Genomic DNA, 15,573 nt, shown 5'->3' with positions numbered 1-15,573 from the left:
CCACCACCATCTCCTCTCCCCATTTTTCACCACCTTAATATGACCTCTTTTCTCTATGTGCTCTACACAGTCCTGTATCTCAACATTACAGCAGCGAGCTCAAACCCTTCAAGAGGTCGATGCTTTTAAAGTCAGCTGGAACAATGACTGTAAATCTTCATCCAATTTTCCTTTTTATTTACTCCTCCACCTCACCGCTGATGTGTGCACTTCATTTCCACACATAAAAACTGGAAATGCTTTAGCATGACATCACGTAGACACAATGTATGTGTCACCGGGCTTTGCTGAAAGCTGTGAACCTGTTTCATATTTATCTATGACAACGACACACACAAACAGAAAATATTCCCCGAGTGAAGCCGTCTCCACGTGCCACTTGTTGGTTTTCATAACTTGTTTATCCAGCCGTTTTGCTACTTCGTGTTTTGTTTTACTTTTAAATTGAATTTGTCCAATCCAATTATGTTACCGTTTCTAACGATCTTAAAAGTCATGAGACGACCATAAACATACCGAGATCGGTGGCGAGATTACGTTCCGTGTCTGTTAAGTCCAGTTTCACGCACATTAGGCAATGATATTTTCTTATTTAACTTCACTGTGGAGCGCTGTGTATACTCAATTTGTTGCATTAGCCATCTCACGGCTGCAAAAGGTAAAAATGTGCTCTGACCTCAAGTGTGGTGTAATCTATCACTGCCGGTCAGTGAAAATGCACTGGAAGTCCAGAAACCAGTTAAAGAGAAGAAAACGATCTGGAATTTGTTGCTGATTTGTTTCTCAAAAGTAATTATGAGTTTGAAAGCGTTCATTAAAGCAGTTAGACAGCTTTTAAACTTAAGGAGAAATAATTACGCTATTGGCATAATGTGCCTATTTCCTGATACTTGGTTTGCTTCGGGCTCTGTTTCTCTCCGTAGTTTACATTTTACTGCAATTTTTATGATTTCTGTCTGTACTGAATGTTGGAATGTCAGTAATCTCGTACTTCAGGGATGTCAAATCCCGGGTCTCATACAACCCACTTAGATCTCAAGTGGGCCGGACCACTCAAGTTTCCCCTTTCAGTCAGTGTGAACGAGTTTAACACCTCAGATATCTTAATATAAGGCACAGAAGTATAATTTTAACAGCTAGAAAATATTCTGGTAGCTCACTGCTCAGCTTTACTGTTGATTCAAAGAAAATGCCCAATATTTTTCCATTTCAATTTTAAATTGAAATTGGAACTTTTCTGTCATTTAATTTTTTATCTATGACTTTATTACTTAGGTGTTGTATGAATGCCCTTGGTGAGGAAATACTTTCAAATGTATGAAAACACAGTTAACAGTCCAAAATTTATACCCTCCTTCAAAATTTCCAAAGGTATCCATTGGGCCTGATCGGAGTCTTTGGTGGGCCGATTCTGGCACCCGGGCCTTATGCTTGGCAACCCTGTTTTAGTGAGTGGACTACGTCGTATTACTGCTTTTCCATTGACAAGGGGCTGGTGCCTAATGTACAACTGCTTCCATGAATTTTCATTAGTTGAGTTGATGGAAAATAAAAATGCTCTTTGGAGCGGTGTGCCTGCACACTTCATTAGCCGTTATAATATCTCATAATAAAGCAGCGGGGAGCAGAATGAAGGGTGAAAAAAGAAAAAGAGACAAGAGGAGAAGACAAAAGAAGAGAGGTCAAGAGGAAAAAAGAGAAGGAGGAGAAAGATGTCCTGCCAATGCCTGTGTAACAAAGCCACTCTGTATGTAATTGTCCCGTGGTGAGTGTTGTGGTATTTGGCACAAGGAGGATGCTGAAACTCAAACCCTTTCTGCGGACTGTCCCTTTAATGTGGCAGGGGAGCTAAATGGTGCCCTGTCATCAGCCTGCATTTTCTTGCAGTAGTTTTTGCACAATCAAACACTCACATGCAGGCACATATATGTAAACACCCGCACACCCACACAACCGCCAAGGAGACAAACTATACGTGCTCAAAAATTGCACACATTACTCAATACCTTTTCACGACATTGCATTCTATATGGTTTCAGTGAACATACATACAGTAAGAGTGTGACCGTCGGGCTCCTGTCAACAAAACGCAGGTTCAGAAACATGAATGGCTGCACAGCTAACTAAACATATTCAGCAGATACACTGAGGGCCTTGCACTATACTGCTTCCAGCTTTCAGCTGTGGGTAAAGGTGAAGTTAATTAAAGCTGGGTCACTCTCCAGCAAAGCAACAGAGGAAAGGAAGTAAGTAAAGAAAAAAAATGGGTACAAAATGAAACAAAGAAACAGAGAGCAATAATGAAAGAAAGCCTGGAGGGAAATGAGTTCAGTAAACTATCATCACCCCCGATTTCAGCCCAGTAATGAGCCTCTTTCAGCACGATAACTTCCTGCTACTGATGCATACTGATAGAGCCACGCTACCTGAATTGTGCCTGTTTGGTCAATCAAAACCATCCCCGCCTGCAGACAAAACAAGGGGTGCAATCACCCTCCATCCATCAGATAAGAAACAGATGTAAGCACAGGAGGGCTGAGCACTAAATGACAAACACATACACAGATATTTTACGTTTATAGGTTTTCATATTTGATGATGTGGAAAAATAAAGCTCTCTGGATGATTTGTTTGGATCTCATTATATTTATGACTGTTTTTGAAAAATCCTTGATTGGTCAACATAATCATCATCTTCACTAAACTGCTCAGTCTTGTCCAGAAACTAGTGTGTGTCTGCTTTTGTGTACACAGAATTTTCTGTGGGAAGGATGCTGTGGGAGAGTTGGAGTTTCAAGAGATGAATTAAGCAAACCAGACGAAATGAGAGAGCCAAACTAAGGTTCGAGTTAAATACAAACTTTAAGTTGAGCATTTTCCAGTCAGTGTGTCTTTGTGGGAGGCAGATGTTTGCTCTTTTAGCCAAAGATAAACTGTGGAGAGGGGGTGCAATTTAACTGATAAATATGGGCAAAGATGTTGAGAAAGTACCCAGAAACATATCGCATCCCACACACATCATACTTACTGATAAGTTTGTTCTCTTGCAAAAGGATTGGACTTGTCATTGAACACATGAATCCAGGGCAGCAATTCACCAGTGTCTTTACCAGCACAGGTCTAGAGACCAGTTTGTGACTGCTTGGAAATTCATTCTTTGGTGAAAAATGAGTATTCCCTTATTGGTTGCAAGTGATTTCTGGAGATTTCTTGCGGGAGACTGCTTGCTGTTGCTAGGTGAAATTAGTTCCCAAGAGGTAGACGGTGCTTAAAGCGTTTTTGCAATGGCTTTGGTTGCTGGTAAATTACAGGGTCCTTGCAGTGGAACAAAATGACTTGTCTTAAGTTATTGAATGACTTTGAAACTGCTGCGGCTTTTGAAGTCAAAACGGGAAAAGTGAAAGTTGTGAATTCTGATATGTGTTAGCTTCAGATGGAAAATGTTCTCCGTTTCTGGTTTGCGATCCAGTTTCTGAAGCATTGCTTTAGTTCAGAGAGCAAAATGATAGTGTATGTAGACAAGTCAGCACCTTCCATGCTATCTGCAAGCAGCCAAAGCAATCATATGGAGGTTTTTGATGCAGCCCCTTCCCTGTGACCGACTTCCCCTAGCGACAGCAGGCAACCTCCAACAACCTTCAGCAACCAGTTGTGGAATATAAATTTTTTCTTCCTAGTGGCCTAATGTTGCCAGCAGGTCACTCACAGTTACCTGGCCTGTGTGTTGGTCAGCAATCGATTTTTTTATTACAATGCTCAAACAAGCAAATTTGCGACAGCAAATTTTCTGGGAGTTACGAAGAGACCTTTTACTTTAAAATGTTCTTCATATCAGCAGTACAGGAATCAGAATAATGGAAATGGAAATAAAGGAATAATGTTTATTTGGGAAAAAATATCAAAGTAACCAAGGAAGGAAGACAATCTGGTGAAGCTCAGTTCCATGCTTAAGACGACTGCTTAGAAAGAAAAAATCAGAGACAAGTGATTGAATCAGTGTCCAACTCTGTTTATATAATGTCAATAACCTGCGTTTATGAAATGAAAACTGTGCAAATCAAACATGAGAGCACTGTGGAGTACACTGATTATGCAGTGCAGAACCACAAGAGTTATTGTGCTGTTCCTCTGTGAAGCCAAGTGTTTTGGCCAGCTCTAACAAACAAGCCCACCCAGGGCTCCATATATGCTTGAAGCTAAAGACGCAACAAAGAAAAAAATGGATGCTGTGCGAAGGAAAATTAAGTCATATGTTGTCCTTAACTCCATCCCAATATTTTGGAGAAAAACAAACACAGGCATTTTTGGACAAAAAACTGAACAGATTGATGCATGTCATTTGGGCTGATTGTTCTCTTTGTTCCTAGATTGCCAACACTTTGTGGAACAATTTAATATAAAGAAAAAAAATACATATTCTAATTGTCGAGGGTCAGGGTTAGGGTTAGGACTGGGCTCATTGTGATGAAAACTTAAGACCTCAGAAGTACTCAAGTACGTCTCCAGAGCCCACGAATGTTGGTAAAAACATGAGGTCAAAATGCAAAGTGTAAGAAGAGGCACTAAAAGCAGCAGCACCTTTGAGACTACACTGGTATTTTCCACTTAAGAAAGAGTAGATGGAAAAATAAAGAAAAACAATGCTCCTGTGGCTATATTCCCATATGTTGAGTAGATCAATGTGCAATTTGTTCTGTCAATTATCCGCCCTACTGCCTTACACTACAGTGGGTGTCTGGGTTGCTGAAGTCAACCATGTGGAGGATGTGTAATTTTTAACACTTCATTTAAAGTAATTTCAACAGCACATGTGGGGTTACAGTTCAACACTGCATGTGTTAATTTGAACTATGAACATGTGATCATCATGTTGCCTCTAACAGATGTGCTCATAGTTTTGCCAGAGTGAGCTTTGTTAAGAACGTCATGCATGGGTTATCTGTGTTGTGTGTGTGTGTATGCATGTATTTGGTGTGCATTTACCATCACTTGAAGTGTTCCACAAAGTGGCAGCTTGCATAATGGGATCTTGGGGGGAACTCAGATCCTGTGAAGAGAGGAAATGAAAAATTAGAAAAGCAAAACTTTTATTTTTAAATGCTTAAACATTAAATGCTTTAAAAGGTTGAAGAGTTAATGTCTTACATACATTTCCCACTAGCAAAATGATGATGATGTTGATGTTAATGCTAACTACCAGTTAGCATTAACATGGGTTGTATCTGATGCTTTTGTGTGTTTTTAGTATTTATAACATAGACAATTTATTTGTGGTCGGAGTCTCAACAAGCTGCAAATGTTTACAAATGTTTACAAAAAGCAGCAACTAAATGGCCTCTATTTATATAGCGCTTTACTAGTGCCTAAGGACCCCAAAGCGCTTTACATATCCAGTCATCCACCCATTCACACACACATTCACACACTGGTGATGGCAAGCTACGTTGTAGCCACAGCCACCCTGGGGCGCACTGAGGACTAGTGAGGAAACTCAGTGAAAGGTTCCAAATGATTGGAACCTTTCAAGCAAGTTTTCAGTATCAGATATCTGTTTGAATTTAGGCACAGCATAATTAACTGTATACAAAATGTAACAAATAGACATGAACTAAGTAAATTTGAATTGAAACTACAGGCTTTTTATAAAAAGTCAACATAGCCAAGTACCCACTTGAGGCCTGACACTTAAAATGAAGACTCTCACCATCCTGGTGCTTTGAAACAAGACATGATGAGAGAAGGGTAGATAACTTTTTACTCACTGGTAGAGTCCACCTACTCCACTGATAAAACCACGTTGCAAGCAAAACGTTTGTGTTCCCCAACTGGTGGGTGAGTCCTTATTGGAGGTTCCTGACTGTTGCTAGGTGAGATTGGTCACAAAGAGGGCGCTACACTAAAAACTTCCTTAAGCTTGCTTCGGTTGCTAGCAAATAGCGTGGAAGATGCTGATTTGCCTGCAAACACTACTGTTTTGCTGTATGTAGCGATACTCAAAAAGTAGATCATAAAGTGGAAGTAGAGGACATCTGCCAAATCAGAAATGGAACATGCCTTCTTTTAGAGTGAAAGCTGGGCTGCAGCACTGCAGCCAACATGTTTAAAAAAAAAAACTTACTTTGAAAGCGAGTCACAGTTTGCAGTTTGTGTCACACTTTTTACAATTTCCCTCCTTTTCAGAGAGTAGTTGGTGAGTGTTTGGGCCCAAGTTATCATGTTTCATGCAAACAACAATCTTCTCGTGACCAAAGCAATTACAAAGAGGTTTTTGCCAACCGGTTGGGGGTTGTACTTTTTTCTCTATCAACCTGTGGTTGCCACTGGATGACTGACCATTCTGCAGGCCTATGTCATTGGGGCTTTAGCAATTGATTTCCCAGAGACTGTCATCAACCTCCAGCAACCATTCAACAGTAGTCAGGGAACACATGACTGGTGGTTGCCAGATGGTCATGGACGAGTCTCTAGGCCTGTGCGGCTGGGCCTAATTCAGTTGACCCTACATTGTGATCATTATTGTCACGTTCCTGCAAAACATCAAGGTAACTTGACTTGTGTTTACAACAGCTAGTTTAAAAAAAACAAAAACAATCAGCTTTACAGCTGCATTCTTTACACCTGAAAGCTATTTCCAAATGTTACATATGGTAGTGACACAGTAAAAAGAGGGTCACAGACTCAAACTTTCTAAGCCAGTAGCATGGACCTACATTTAAACAATGCTTAACCACAATTCTGGAGAAACTTTTCTATGTAAAATACTGTGTACAGACACAAACACACTGCTTCTTAAATGTAAAATAACCGTGGTGATAACACTGTACGTTTGCTAGTGCAGATCAAAGGTTTGGGTGTACAACAGGGAGCCTATCAACAAGCCATGTGGACCTAATGCGCTCTTATTACCAGCTGAAGACAGAGCTGCTCTCTGCTTTTCATTACTGAGGAGAAGAGATAGAAAATCAGCTTCAGAGTGCAGTGCTGCAGGTCATAGGTGAGTCCTAACAAATTAAACAGCCAAAGATGAAGGACTGGCAAAGAACTCTAAGCAGTTTTATCTTCATTGATTCTCAGGGCACCAGACCGCTGACAAACTTTCAGTTCACATACAACATCCCACAGTTCTAGCCAACTACAACAGTGTGTGACTCTGTGTGTTTTGGTGCAGGCTGGGATAGTTTAGCATGATGAACAGGCAAATGGTTGCCATCCAACTTTGGGAAAGTAACCTAAAGTCACAAACAGACGGAAAAATGCAAGCATGTGCATGGACACAGCTGAGAACTGGCTGCAAACCTAACTATACACATGGTGCATTTGTTTCACACGTACACACAAAAAATACAGAATTCCTGAACACATGTCATAAATATTTTTGAATTAACAACTTGAAAACTGACAGTGCGTGGCATGCAGGGTGACAGTCGAGGAGAGAAAGTCTGCAGACAAACAGCACCAGGAGCCTGACACAGGGTCACGTTAATTGGGTGATAATGTGTCAGGATGGTAACGACTATGTGGTGGTGCTTGTGAAATGAACTGTGTTAATGAGCAGCGCTTTGGGCCTCAGCACCTGTTAGTGAGGAGTCTGGAAGCTTGGCAACAGGCTCACAACAACAGGCTCGCAGTTATGGGTGTTATGTTCATGACTGTTAGAGAAATGTAGCAAACCCAGAGGGCAGACATACAATCAAAATGTGTCTCTTCACTAAATTAGTAGTTCTTCTGTAGTGCTACCTGATTCCACAAGCTATTCTGCACTTTTGGAGTTAGAATGACTTGCTGGTTTCTTCCAGGAGGCTACTAACAGTGTCTTATAGCATGTCCTGGCCCCACGGCGAGTCTAAATTTACTCTGTGTTCTCTACTGTTAGGCTAAGAAGTCTGGAGCTCTGTGCTTTACAAAGGACAGAGGAGAGTGAACGTCGCAGCTCACTAGCTTCACCAACACAAAGCTAGCCAAGGGCAGCCAGGTGAGAGTTCAATAGAAGTGGATGGTCGTGGGAATCTAGTGAGGGAAGGGGGAGGAGGAAGAAGTACTCGTTTATAAAAAAGGAGGCACAACTGTGTACTTCTGAGAAAAAAAACGTTATCATTCCAGAAAGATTTGAAGTTTATAATTTTGTTCAAAAACAAACACTTGTGCACAGCGATTTTGCTGTTATGTCTAAGGTCTGCTCATTACTTCCTGTGTTTCATTTTTTCCCACATTGTGTCCCCCTTTAAAGAGATCACATCTGTTCTCTTTCATTAAGACAATCATCTGAAATATCTAGGAGAAAATGCAGAGCAATTTTGAGATTAGCTTTCTAATGTTTGTTTGGCCCTGTTTGTTAAAAAGGGCCTAAAAATAGGAACCATCACAGTGCTTGTGTCAGTTTAGATCCCAGGTTTCATCAGCTGTGGCCATTTTCTGGCCATTGATTGAATCATGATTTGGATACTGACTGCAAGACCCATATGTTAAGTGGACCTCTGTCTGTCAATATGAATAACCAAAAAAAGAACAAAAGCATTGCTTGCATTATAATATAGGGAGGAAGAAATCATGCACATATGTGTACCAGGGCCAAGTCTTTCAACCATGAACAGGCTGTTTCCAGTAACATTGTCTCAGAGTTGCCAAAGTTTTAAATTACTGAGGTGGCAGATCGGAAAATAGTCATGAGAAGGGAAACAGAGATATGGAGTTTCAACAAACTCAACCTATTTTTTGTGTGTTGGCACCCATCAGGAAATATCACATGAACATATATATCAGGTAAAGGTACCTGTGTTAGCACAAATATATAATCAGCCAATCACATGACAGAAAACTCCACCCACATTTAGGCATGTACACATGCTCAAGACAACCTGCTGAAGTTCAAACCGAGCATCAGAATGGGGAAGAAAGGTGATTTAAATGACTTTGAATGCAGCATGGCTGTTGGTGCCAGACAGGCTGATCTGACTATTTTTGAAATTGCTGATCTATTGGGATTTTTCCACAGAACCATCTCTAGGATTTACAGAGAATGGTCAGAAAAAGAGAAAATATCCAGTGAGCAGCAGTTCTCTGGGCGGAAATGCCTTGTTGATGCCAGTGGTCAGGAGAATGGCCAGACTGGTTGGCGCTGATAGGAAGGCAACAGTAACTTGTAACAACCAAGGTATTTAGACGAACTCATCTGAGTGCCCAGCATGTCAAACTCTGACGCAGACTGAGTACAGCCAGGTGTCCCTGTTTTCAGCTAAGAACAGGAAACTGAGGCTACAGTTCACATGGATTTAGCATAACTGGATAACAGAAGATTGGAAAAATGTTGTCCGGTCTAATGAGTGTTGATTTCTGCTACGAAATTCGGATGGTATGATGAGAATTTGGCATATCCTATCCTGCCTTCTATCAAGAGTTTAAACCCTACGCATATCTTCCCAGTTTCTGATTGCTGCTTCTAGTAGAACAAAATGCTGTTTCACAAAACTCAAATCATCTCAAACTGCTTTCTTGAACGTGACAGTGAGTCTGCTGTACTCAAATGGCCTCTACAGTCATCAGATTTAAGTCCAATACAGCACCTTTGAGATGCAGAGATTCATATCATAGATGTGCACCACGCAAATCTGCTGCAAATGTGTGACGCTATCATGTAAATATGAACCAAAATCTTGGAGAAACGTTTCCAGCAGCAGATTGAATCTATGCCTCAAAGAATTTTCAAAGTCAAAAGGAGGTTCAACCCAGACCTAGCAATGTGTACCTTTCAAAGTGATCTAAGGAGCTTGGAAACAAAAACAACTGGACTTCTTTAAGTTTCTCAAAAACATTTCACCTCTCGTCCGAGAAGCTTGGTGGAGAGTCCAAGGTATGTAAGCCTTAGTTGGAGTTGTCCCTTAAGTGGGAAATTGACCTAGTATTGATCATGTGCCTCTTGGTTATTATCAGGCTATTGATCATTATCAGCAGAGGTTTCGTGTGAAGCTGTTGCGTTTATGAAGTGTCTCATCCACTCCAAAAATGCATGGCACAACATAGAAGAGACACCTCGACAGCATAAAGGTCACATTTTGATAATATTTCTACCCTTCACATTTAGGCATCTGAAATAGGGATAAGATCAGGATGCAAGTTTTGTACTACAAGAGTCCAGCTACCTTTAAGCTTCTGCAGTTTCAAATCACTTCCATTTCAATAGTCACAAGTTACTTTTCCAGATTTTCCAGATTTCCATATCTTCCCATTGGTTTTTATTATAGTGATGATTATCACAACTGTTTTTTACCTCTAAGTACTGTCGAAGGCAAGCATTTGGACTTGAAAATATCACTTGGAAAAATAAAATTGTGAACATATTTTCCATAGCATGTGAGAAGTGACACTTTAAAAAATTCAATTCTGGTATGGCAGTGAATGCCCATCAAAATTCTGGATACGTGACAATCTTTATAAGAGTATCAAGTTCCCTTCTTGGCTGCTTTGTCATACTTTATTCACGTTAAAGCTTTGGAATGTGCTCTTTCATTTGCAACTGAGTGCCACTCCTAGTAGCAAAATATGCAGTAAATGGTTAACGTGAAGGTGCCTCTGAGAAGTCCAGACATCAAATCTCCACACAGAAAATTCCATGAGAGCAGCCTCTGATCCCCATCCAGCTGTATTTGGCTTACGGTGATAAAAATCAGGCAGGGACACAGGCTTAACCCCCATAAAGCTCTCCGAAACTGGTGTGACTTTACTGTCGCAGCAGCATATTGCAATTAGTGCAAATCTTTAAACTCGAAGGCTTGGGAATGAGGAAAAGGAAAGAATTAACAGAGAGCTAAGAAGAAAATGAGACACTGGGTGCCTCACAGGGTGAACCAAATCAGAAATGTTCAATTTGAGCAGTTATGCGTAGCAACTAATATGCTGTTATATGGTCTGGGGGGCTGTGTTTGGAGCCAGGGTGGTTGGTGTGGTGAGTGAGACTGATGTATGAGCTCTCCCACTCTGTTATTAGGGCCTCTCCCAAGGCCCTCTTCCATCCCTATTAGCTGGAAAACTGACCTAACTCAGGGGTTAACTGGAATAATGGGAAACCGACCATTTTCACAGTGCAACTATGACGTATTTCTGCCTTTAAGAGATGAAAGCTACAGATGAGGAATTATAATTATTTCTTTCTACAATTTGTCTTCATCAGGTCTCTGTTTCCATTCAGCAAGTTTCTATTCCTGTTCTGTCTCTGTGATGTCAAAGAGAGAGGATGTCCTTAATGTGGTCTTCTTGAACACACCGCTCCAGCTGTGGAAACAGAAGCCCCACCAACCTGCTGCTCAAACCTTCTGTTTAAGAGGCAACAAAAAGAAGGAAGGAAAGCAGCTACTGAATCAACGTGTATTGTAATCCCAAGCACAATGCAATGCAAATCTCACAAACCCGTGTTTTATTCATACTAAAAATATATGTGAATTGTTGAAAATGAGACATTTTAGTATTTAATGAAAAATATAAATACCCCTCTCTAAGATAATTAGGATGGGGCAACAGGAGGCTGGAAATGTAAGTTATACTGAAACGAAAAAAGTGGAGGTTAACTAGAAACAGATCGGTAACATGCTTGGGTATAAAATGAGCTTCATAGAGAGTTTTTCAGAAGTAAAGATGGGATGGGATCAACAATCTACAAAAAACTGTATCTTTATAGTAACATGATGAAGAAATACGGTGATCTTCTCTGACCTAACGATCATTTGGATGGAATCATTGGAATCATTTCGAATTGAGAGATTAGTTTGATGTTTTCTATGTTCTAAAATATGGGCAGATGACAGGGTTCTGTGTTCATCTGCATTTTACACGGAATTGGGGTTTTAGATTAGTTGAATTCTGAATTGTGCAAAGTTTGTCTCCTAGAGTCCAGGAAAAAACAAACAAACACAAAGCTAGTACTGAGCACGTCTCCTTTAAATGCTCTAATCTTCCCTAAAAGCCACTCAACTCATCCCCTGCATACTTACACAAAGGAAGTAGCTGTGAAATTTTTATGTCATCTACTCTTCAAAAATGTGGAGTTTTGGACAATGAAAAGTTTGAGTAAAACAGCTAATATTCCAGTGATCCTTAATGAATTATTAGCCTCAGACTCTCAGACTGGAAAATGAATGAAAAGTAGTTACAAACACTGTGACAGAGCAGGGATTGCAGCGAATACAGAGTGCTTTTTTTTTTTAAATGGCAACAGGCAGTGAAGAAAAAGAGTGGTGAGAAGTGAGGGAGAGAGGAAAAGTGAGGGACTACAAGGCAATTACAGATAAATTGAGTGAAGATGACTTGGAAAATGTGAGCGCAGAGAAACGACAGAAAGAGAGGAAATAAAAAAGGAGAACCCTCCAAAAAAAAACCTCAGTAAGAGAGCCGCTCGTAAAATCGACTTTTTAAGAAGCGGGCTTCTGTCCCACTGAGCGGAGTGCAGGTTTATGTTGGCTGGACAGTTTAGAAACCACAGAGAAAAACTGTTGACATCTAAGAATCTGGTAACCTGAGCAAAGAGAGAAAAAGGCAACACAAACAAGTAGTGGGTAATGGTAACTCAAGTTGACACGTTTCAGGTTAAGCCTTCAGTTACTTACAGCAGGTTTGTACTCAGAGTACACAACACTGTTCAAAACATGCAGGCGCTTATGTGGTCTGCATTGTTTTGAACTTGTCCTCTACTCATGTAAGAGAAGAGTAAAGTAATCCTTCATGCAGATTTGAATTTGCCGGAATAAATGATGTTGGTAAAGTCATTTTAGAATTTTTATTACAAATGGAAGTAACGGTATGACCAAAATCATAATAAACCTAAAGTAAGGTGAAACTGATTCCATTAGAGAGATGGTGTGTGTGTGTGTGTGTGTGTGTGTGTGTGTGTGTGTGTGTGTGTGTGTGAACATGTGTGTGTGCTTGTATAGCTGCACCTGGCTCCTTGTGTGCAGGTGTTTGTTCCCAAGCTCGACTAAAGCGTACAAAGATATAAAAGCAGGCCTGTTTAGGAAGCATTTACTGAAGACATTATGGGGCCGAGAGCACAGGAACTACTTACTCTCTCTCTCTCTCACACACACACACACACACACACACACACACACACACACACACACACACCTGCATTGCATTTGAAAGTACTGCGCTGTAACCTTATAAGAGCAAAGACAGGGGTGAGACAGACAAGAGAGAGGAAAAGCAAGCTGGGCTTGGGAAGGGAGGTTTTGAGGAGGTAGATGACAGGAGGCAGCATGACAGAGGCCTTTTTGGATCAGAACAATAGGCAACAACAGGAAGGGCTCATGTTGCAGCAGACATTTGCTCCAACATGTAAAAAATTGTGGAGAAAAAAAGGCACATTGCTTCCCATCAAACAAAAAACACAACACACAAAAAAAGAAAAGACAAAGTGCTAAACAGGGAAAATTGTTTAATTTAAGTTAAGAATACTAAAAGTGGAATTACTGCTTTGGCTGACAGGACATTCATAATAAATTTCGTGTAAAGGTTAATTTCTTTGTTTATTTGGGGAATTATAAATAATTTCTGAGATCATGTACAATTTACTTCACTTATTTCAAGTGAGAGTAATGCGATCATTTCTCCAGGGACAAGATGTATTTGTTGCGCACACATAACAGTCACCAGCTTTGATTTGTATGTTATAAAAAAACGTCAGATTTGCAGGCATCACAGTAGTGCACTGCCTCCTAGCAGCTAAAAGATTCTGGCTGAGGCCTCTCTGTGTGGACTCTGCATGCCCAAAAACATGTATTTGAGGTTAACTGATGATTCATCAATGGCCTTACATGTGAACATGAGTGTAAATCATAGTTTGTCTCTCTGTGTGTTGACCCTGTGATAGATTGGTATGTCCCACTTATGATCAACTTCAAGCACACCGTAAAGAAGCTGAAAGTTACACATGTGAACAAGTAAAAGTGCTCAAGATGTCAGTTCAGCAAAAAATGATCTGGCAGTGTGAAGCTCACATCAACAGTTGACACTTGATAGCAAAAAGCTTGTGGATGAAGCTGAGTAAACTGTGATGCAACGTTCCTAAGACAGATGCTCTTTTGAACCTGCTGGAGAAACTGAACTTTGAACTCTCTGCAGGTGAAAAGCAAAACAGGAATTTAAACCGTTAGTTGGAATTATCTAGTTGTGGTTTTAATCTAAACCAGAAATCCAACATCATCTCAAGTTCTTCAGGACTCCTCTGTCTAACCCCACAAAAGTTAAGCAGACTGCACTGCATGCAGCTTCCCTCCAAGAATAAAAAAAAAAAGCAAAACAACCAAGTGCAAGAAGACCATATAATGTATACTGATAGTATTTTGCAGTAATATTAAGGAAATATACAGGAAACACAGGGATAGCACTTGTGACTAACTACACTATTGGAATCATATTTTTTTGACAGTGATATACTTTTTATGTGGTTATTCTGCAATCAGTGCACATATTTGACACAGAGCAACATCAAAAAAGTACTAGTCTCTTAAAGTGTTCAGAATTTTGACCCAACACACCAGACTACTGCTGCCAGTCTTTGAAATATGATAGGCAACTGAAAAAGGTCGAGGAAAAACCCACAACATGCAAACTTGACACAGAAAGGTCTCCATCTCAATTGCAAGGCCAGCTGCGCGAAGCATCTTTTATATTCCACTGTTTTGTCATAAAAGAAACTTTTTAAGTAGCGTCGTGCTGTGCTGATGGTTCTGCAGAGGTCCTTCCCCACGGGCTAAACAGGCCGACGCGAGAGCCCCTGCTGTCCCTGTAACGGAAACCATGCTGATCTTTAAGGCCTGGTTAGTCCATTTTGGGCGAGGCTCCCCCAAGCTCCTGTTACCAGCGATGTAAGCGGACTAGCGAGGAATGTGCATGAGCATGTTACCACCTACTGTGAGGCTCATCTGTTTTCACCTGGCAGAGCTGACACAAGTGTGTGCACAACAGCTCAGCTTTCTGGAAAAAGTGATCGCCTTCAAGCAGATAGACAGAGCGCTGCGACCCTGACGTAATCTGTCTGCTCATCTCTCTGCGGAATGTGAACAGAGACATCACACACTGTGCAGAAAGAGCACCGAAATACAGATATGAAACATAAATGGATGGACATAAAACATAAACGCAGATGTATGTTTTATATCCATTTTTGAAGCGCCTGTCAAGGGTCATAGGAGGAATCTAAGATTTAAGACCCAAAGCCAAAGCCAGTCGGGCTGTCTGCAAGTAGGACATGAATACAGACGTCTCACTTGGCTTTTCAACGTGACTTTTCTGCTAAAAGTGTATCATGTGTGCCAACAGTCTGAATGGTGTGAATAATAGCCATGCCATGTTACATGCCAGCCTCTACAAATGGGTGGGGAGCTGGGGGTGATCTGTATGAGTGCTCAGGTGAAGCCAGGCAAACACACACACACACACACACACACTCCATGAGCTCACTGACAGCAGTCCTAAATTCCTTCAGGATGACAAATTTGAAATGAGAGGCCAGCGCAGATGGAATCTGGGAAGAACAGGATGATGCCGTCAGATTTCAAACGTGACTCAGATTTAGACATCATGTGA

General features: G+C 40.8%; 1 protein-coding gene across 1 annotated transcript in view; it reads right to left on the bottom strand.

Moving 5' to 3' along the window:
• The window catches only part of ror1 (receptor tyrosine kinase-like orphan receptor 1), a 134,432-nt gene that overhangs the window by 37,269 nt on the left and 81,590 nt on the right, over nucleotides 1–15,573 (bottom strand). The window contains exon 2 of the mRNA XM_005457086.4: nucleotides 4,984–5,047. Within this exon, the coding sequence (XP_005457143.2) occupies nucleotides 4,984–5,020 (37 nt within the window). The 5' untranslated portion in view covers nucleotides 5,021–5,047. The remainder of the gene's footprint in view (nucleotides 1–4,983; nucleotides 5,048–15,573) is intronic.

Source organism: Oreochromis niloticus, linkage group LG17 (assembly GCF_001858045.2).
Source record: "Oreochromis niloticus isolate F11D_XX linkage group LG17, O_niloticus_UMD_NMBU, whole genome shotgun sequence".
NCBI classification, from domain to species: domain Eukaryota; kingdom Metazoa; phylum Chordata; class Actinopteri; order Cichliformes; family Cichlidae; genus Oreochromis; species Oreochromis niloticus.
This window is presented reverse-complemented; position numbering and strand designations above follow the sequence as displayed.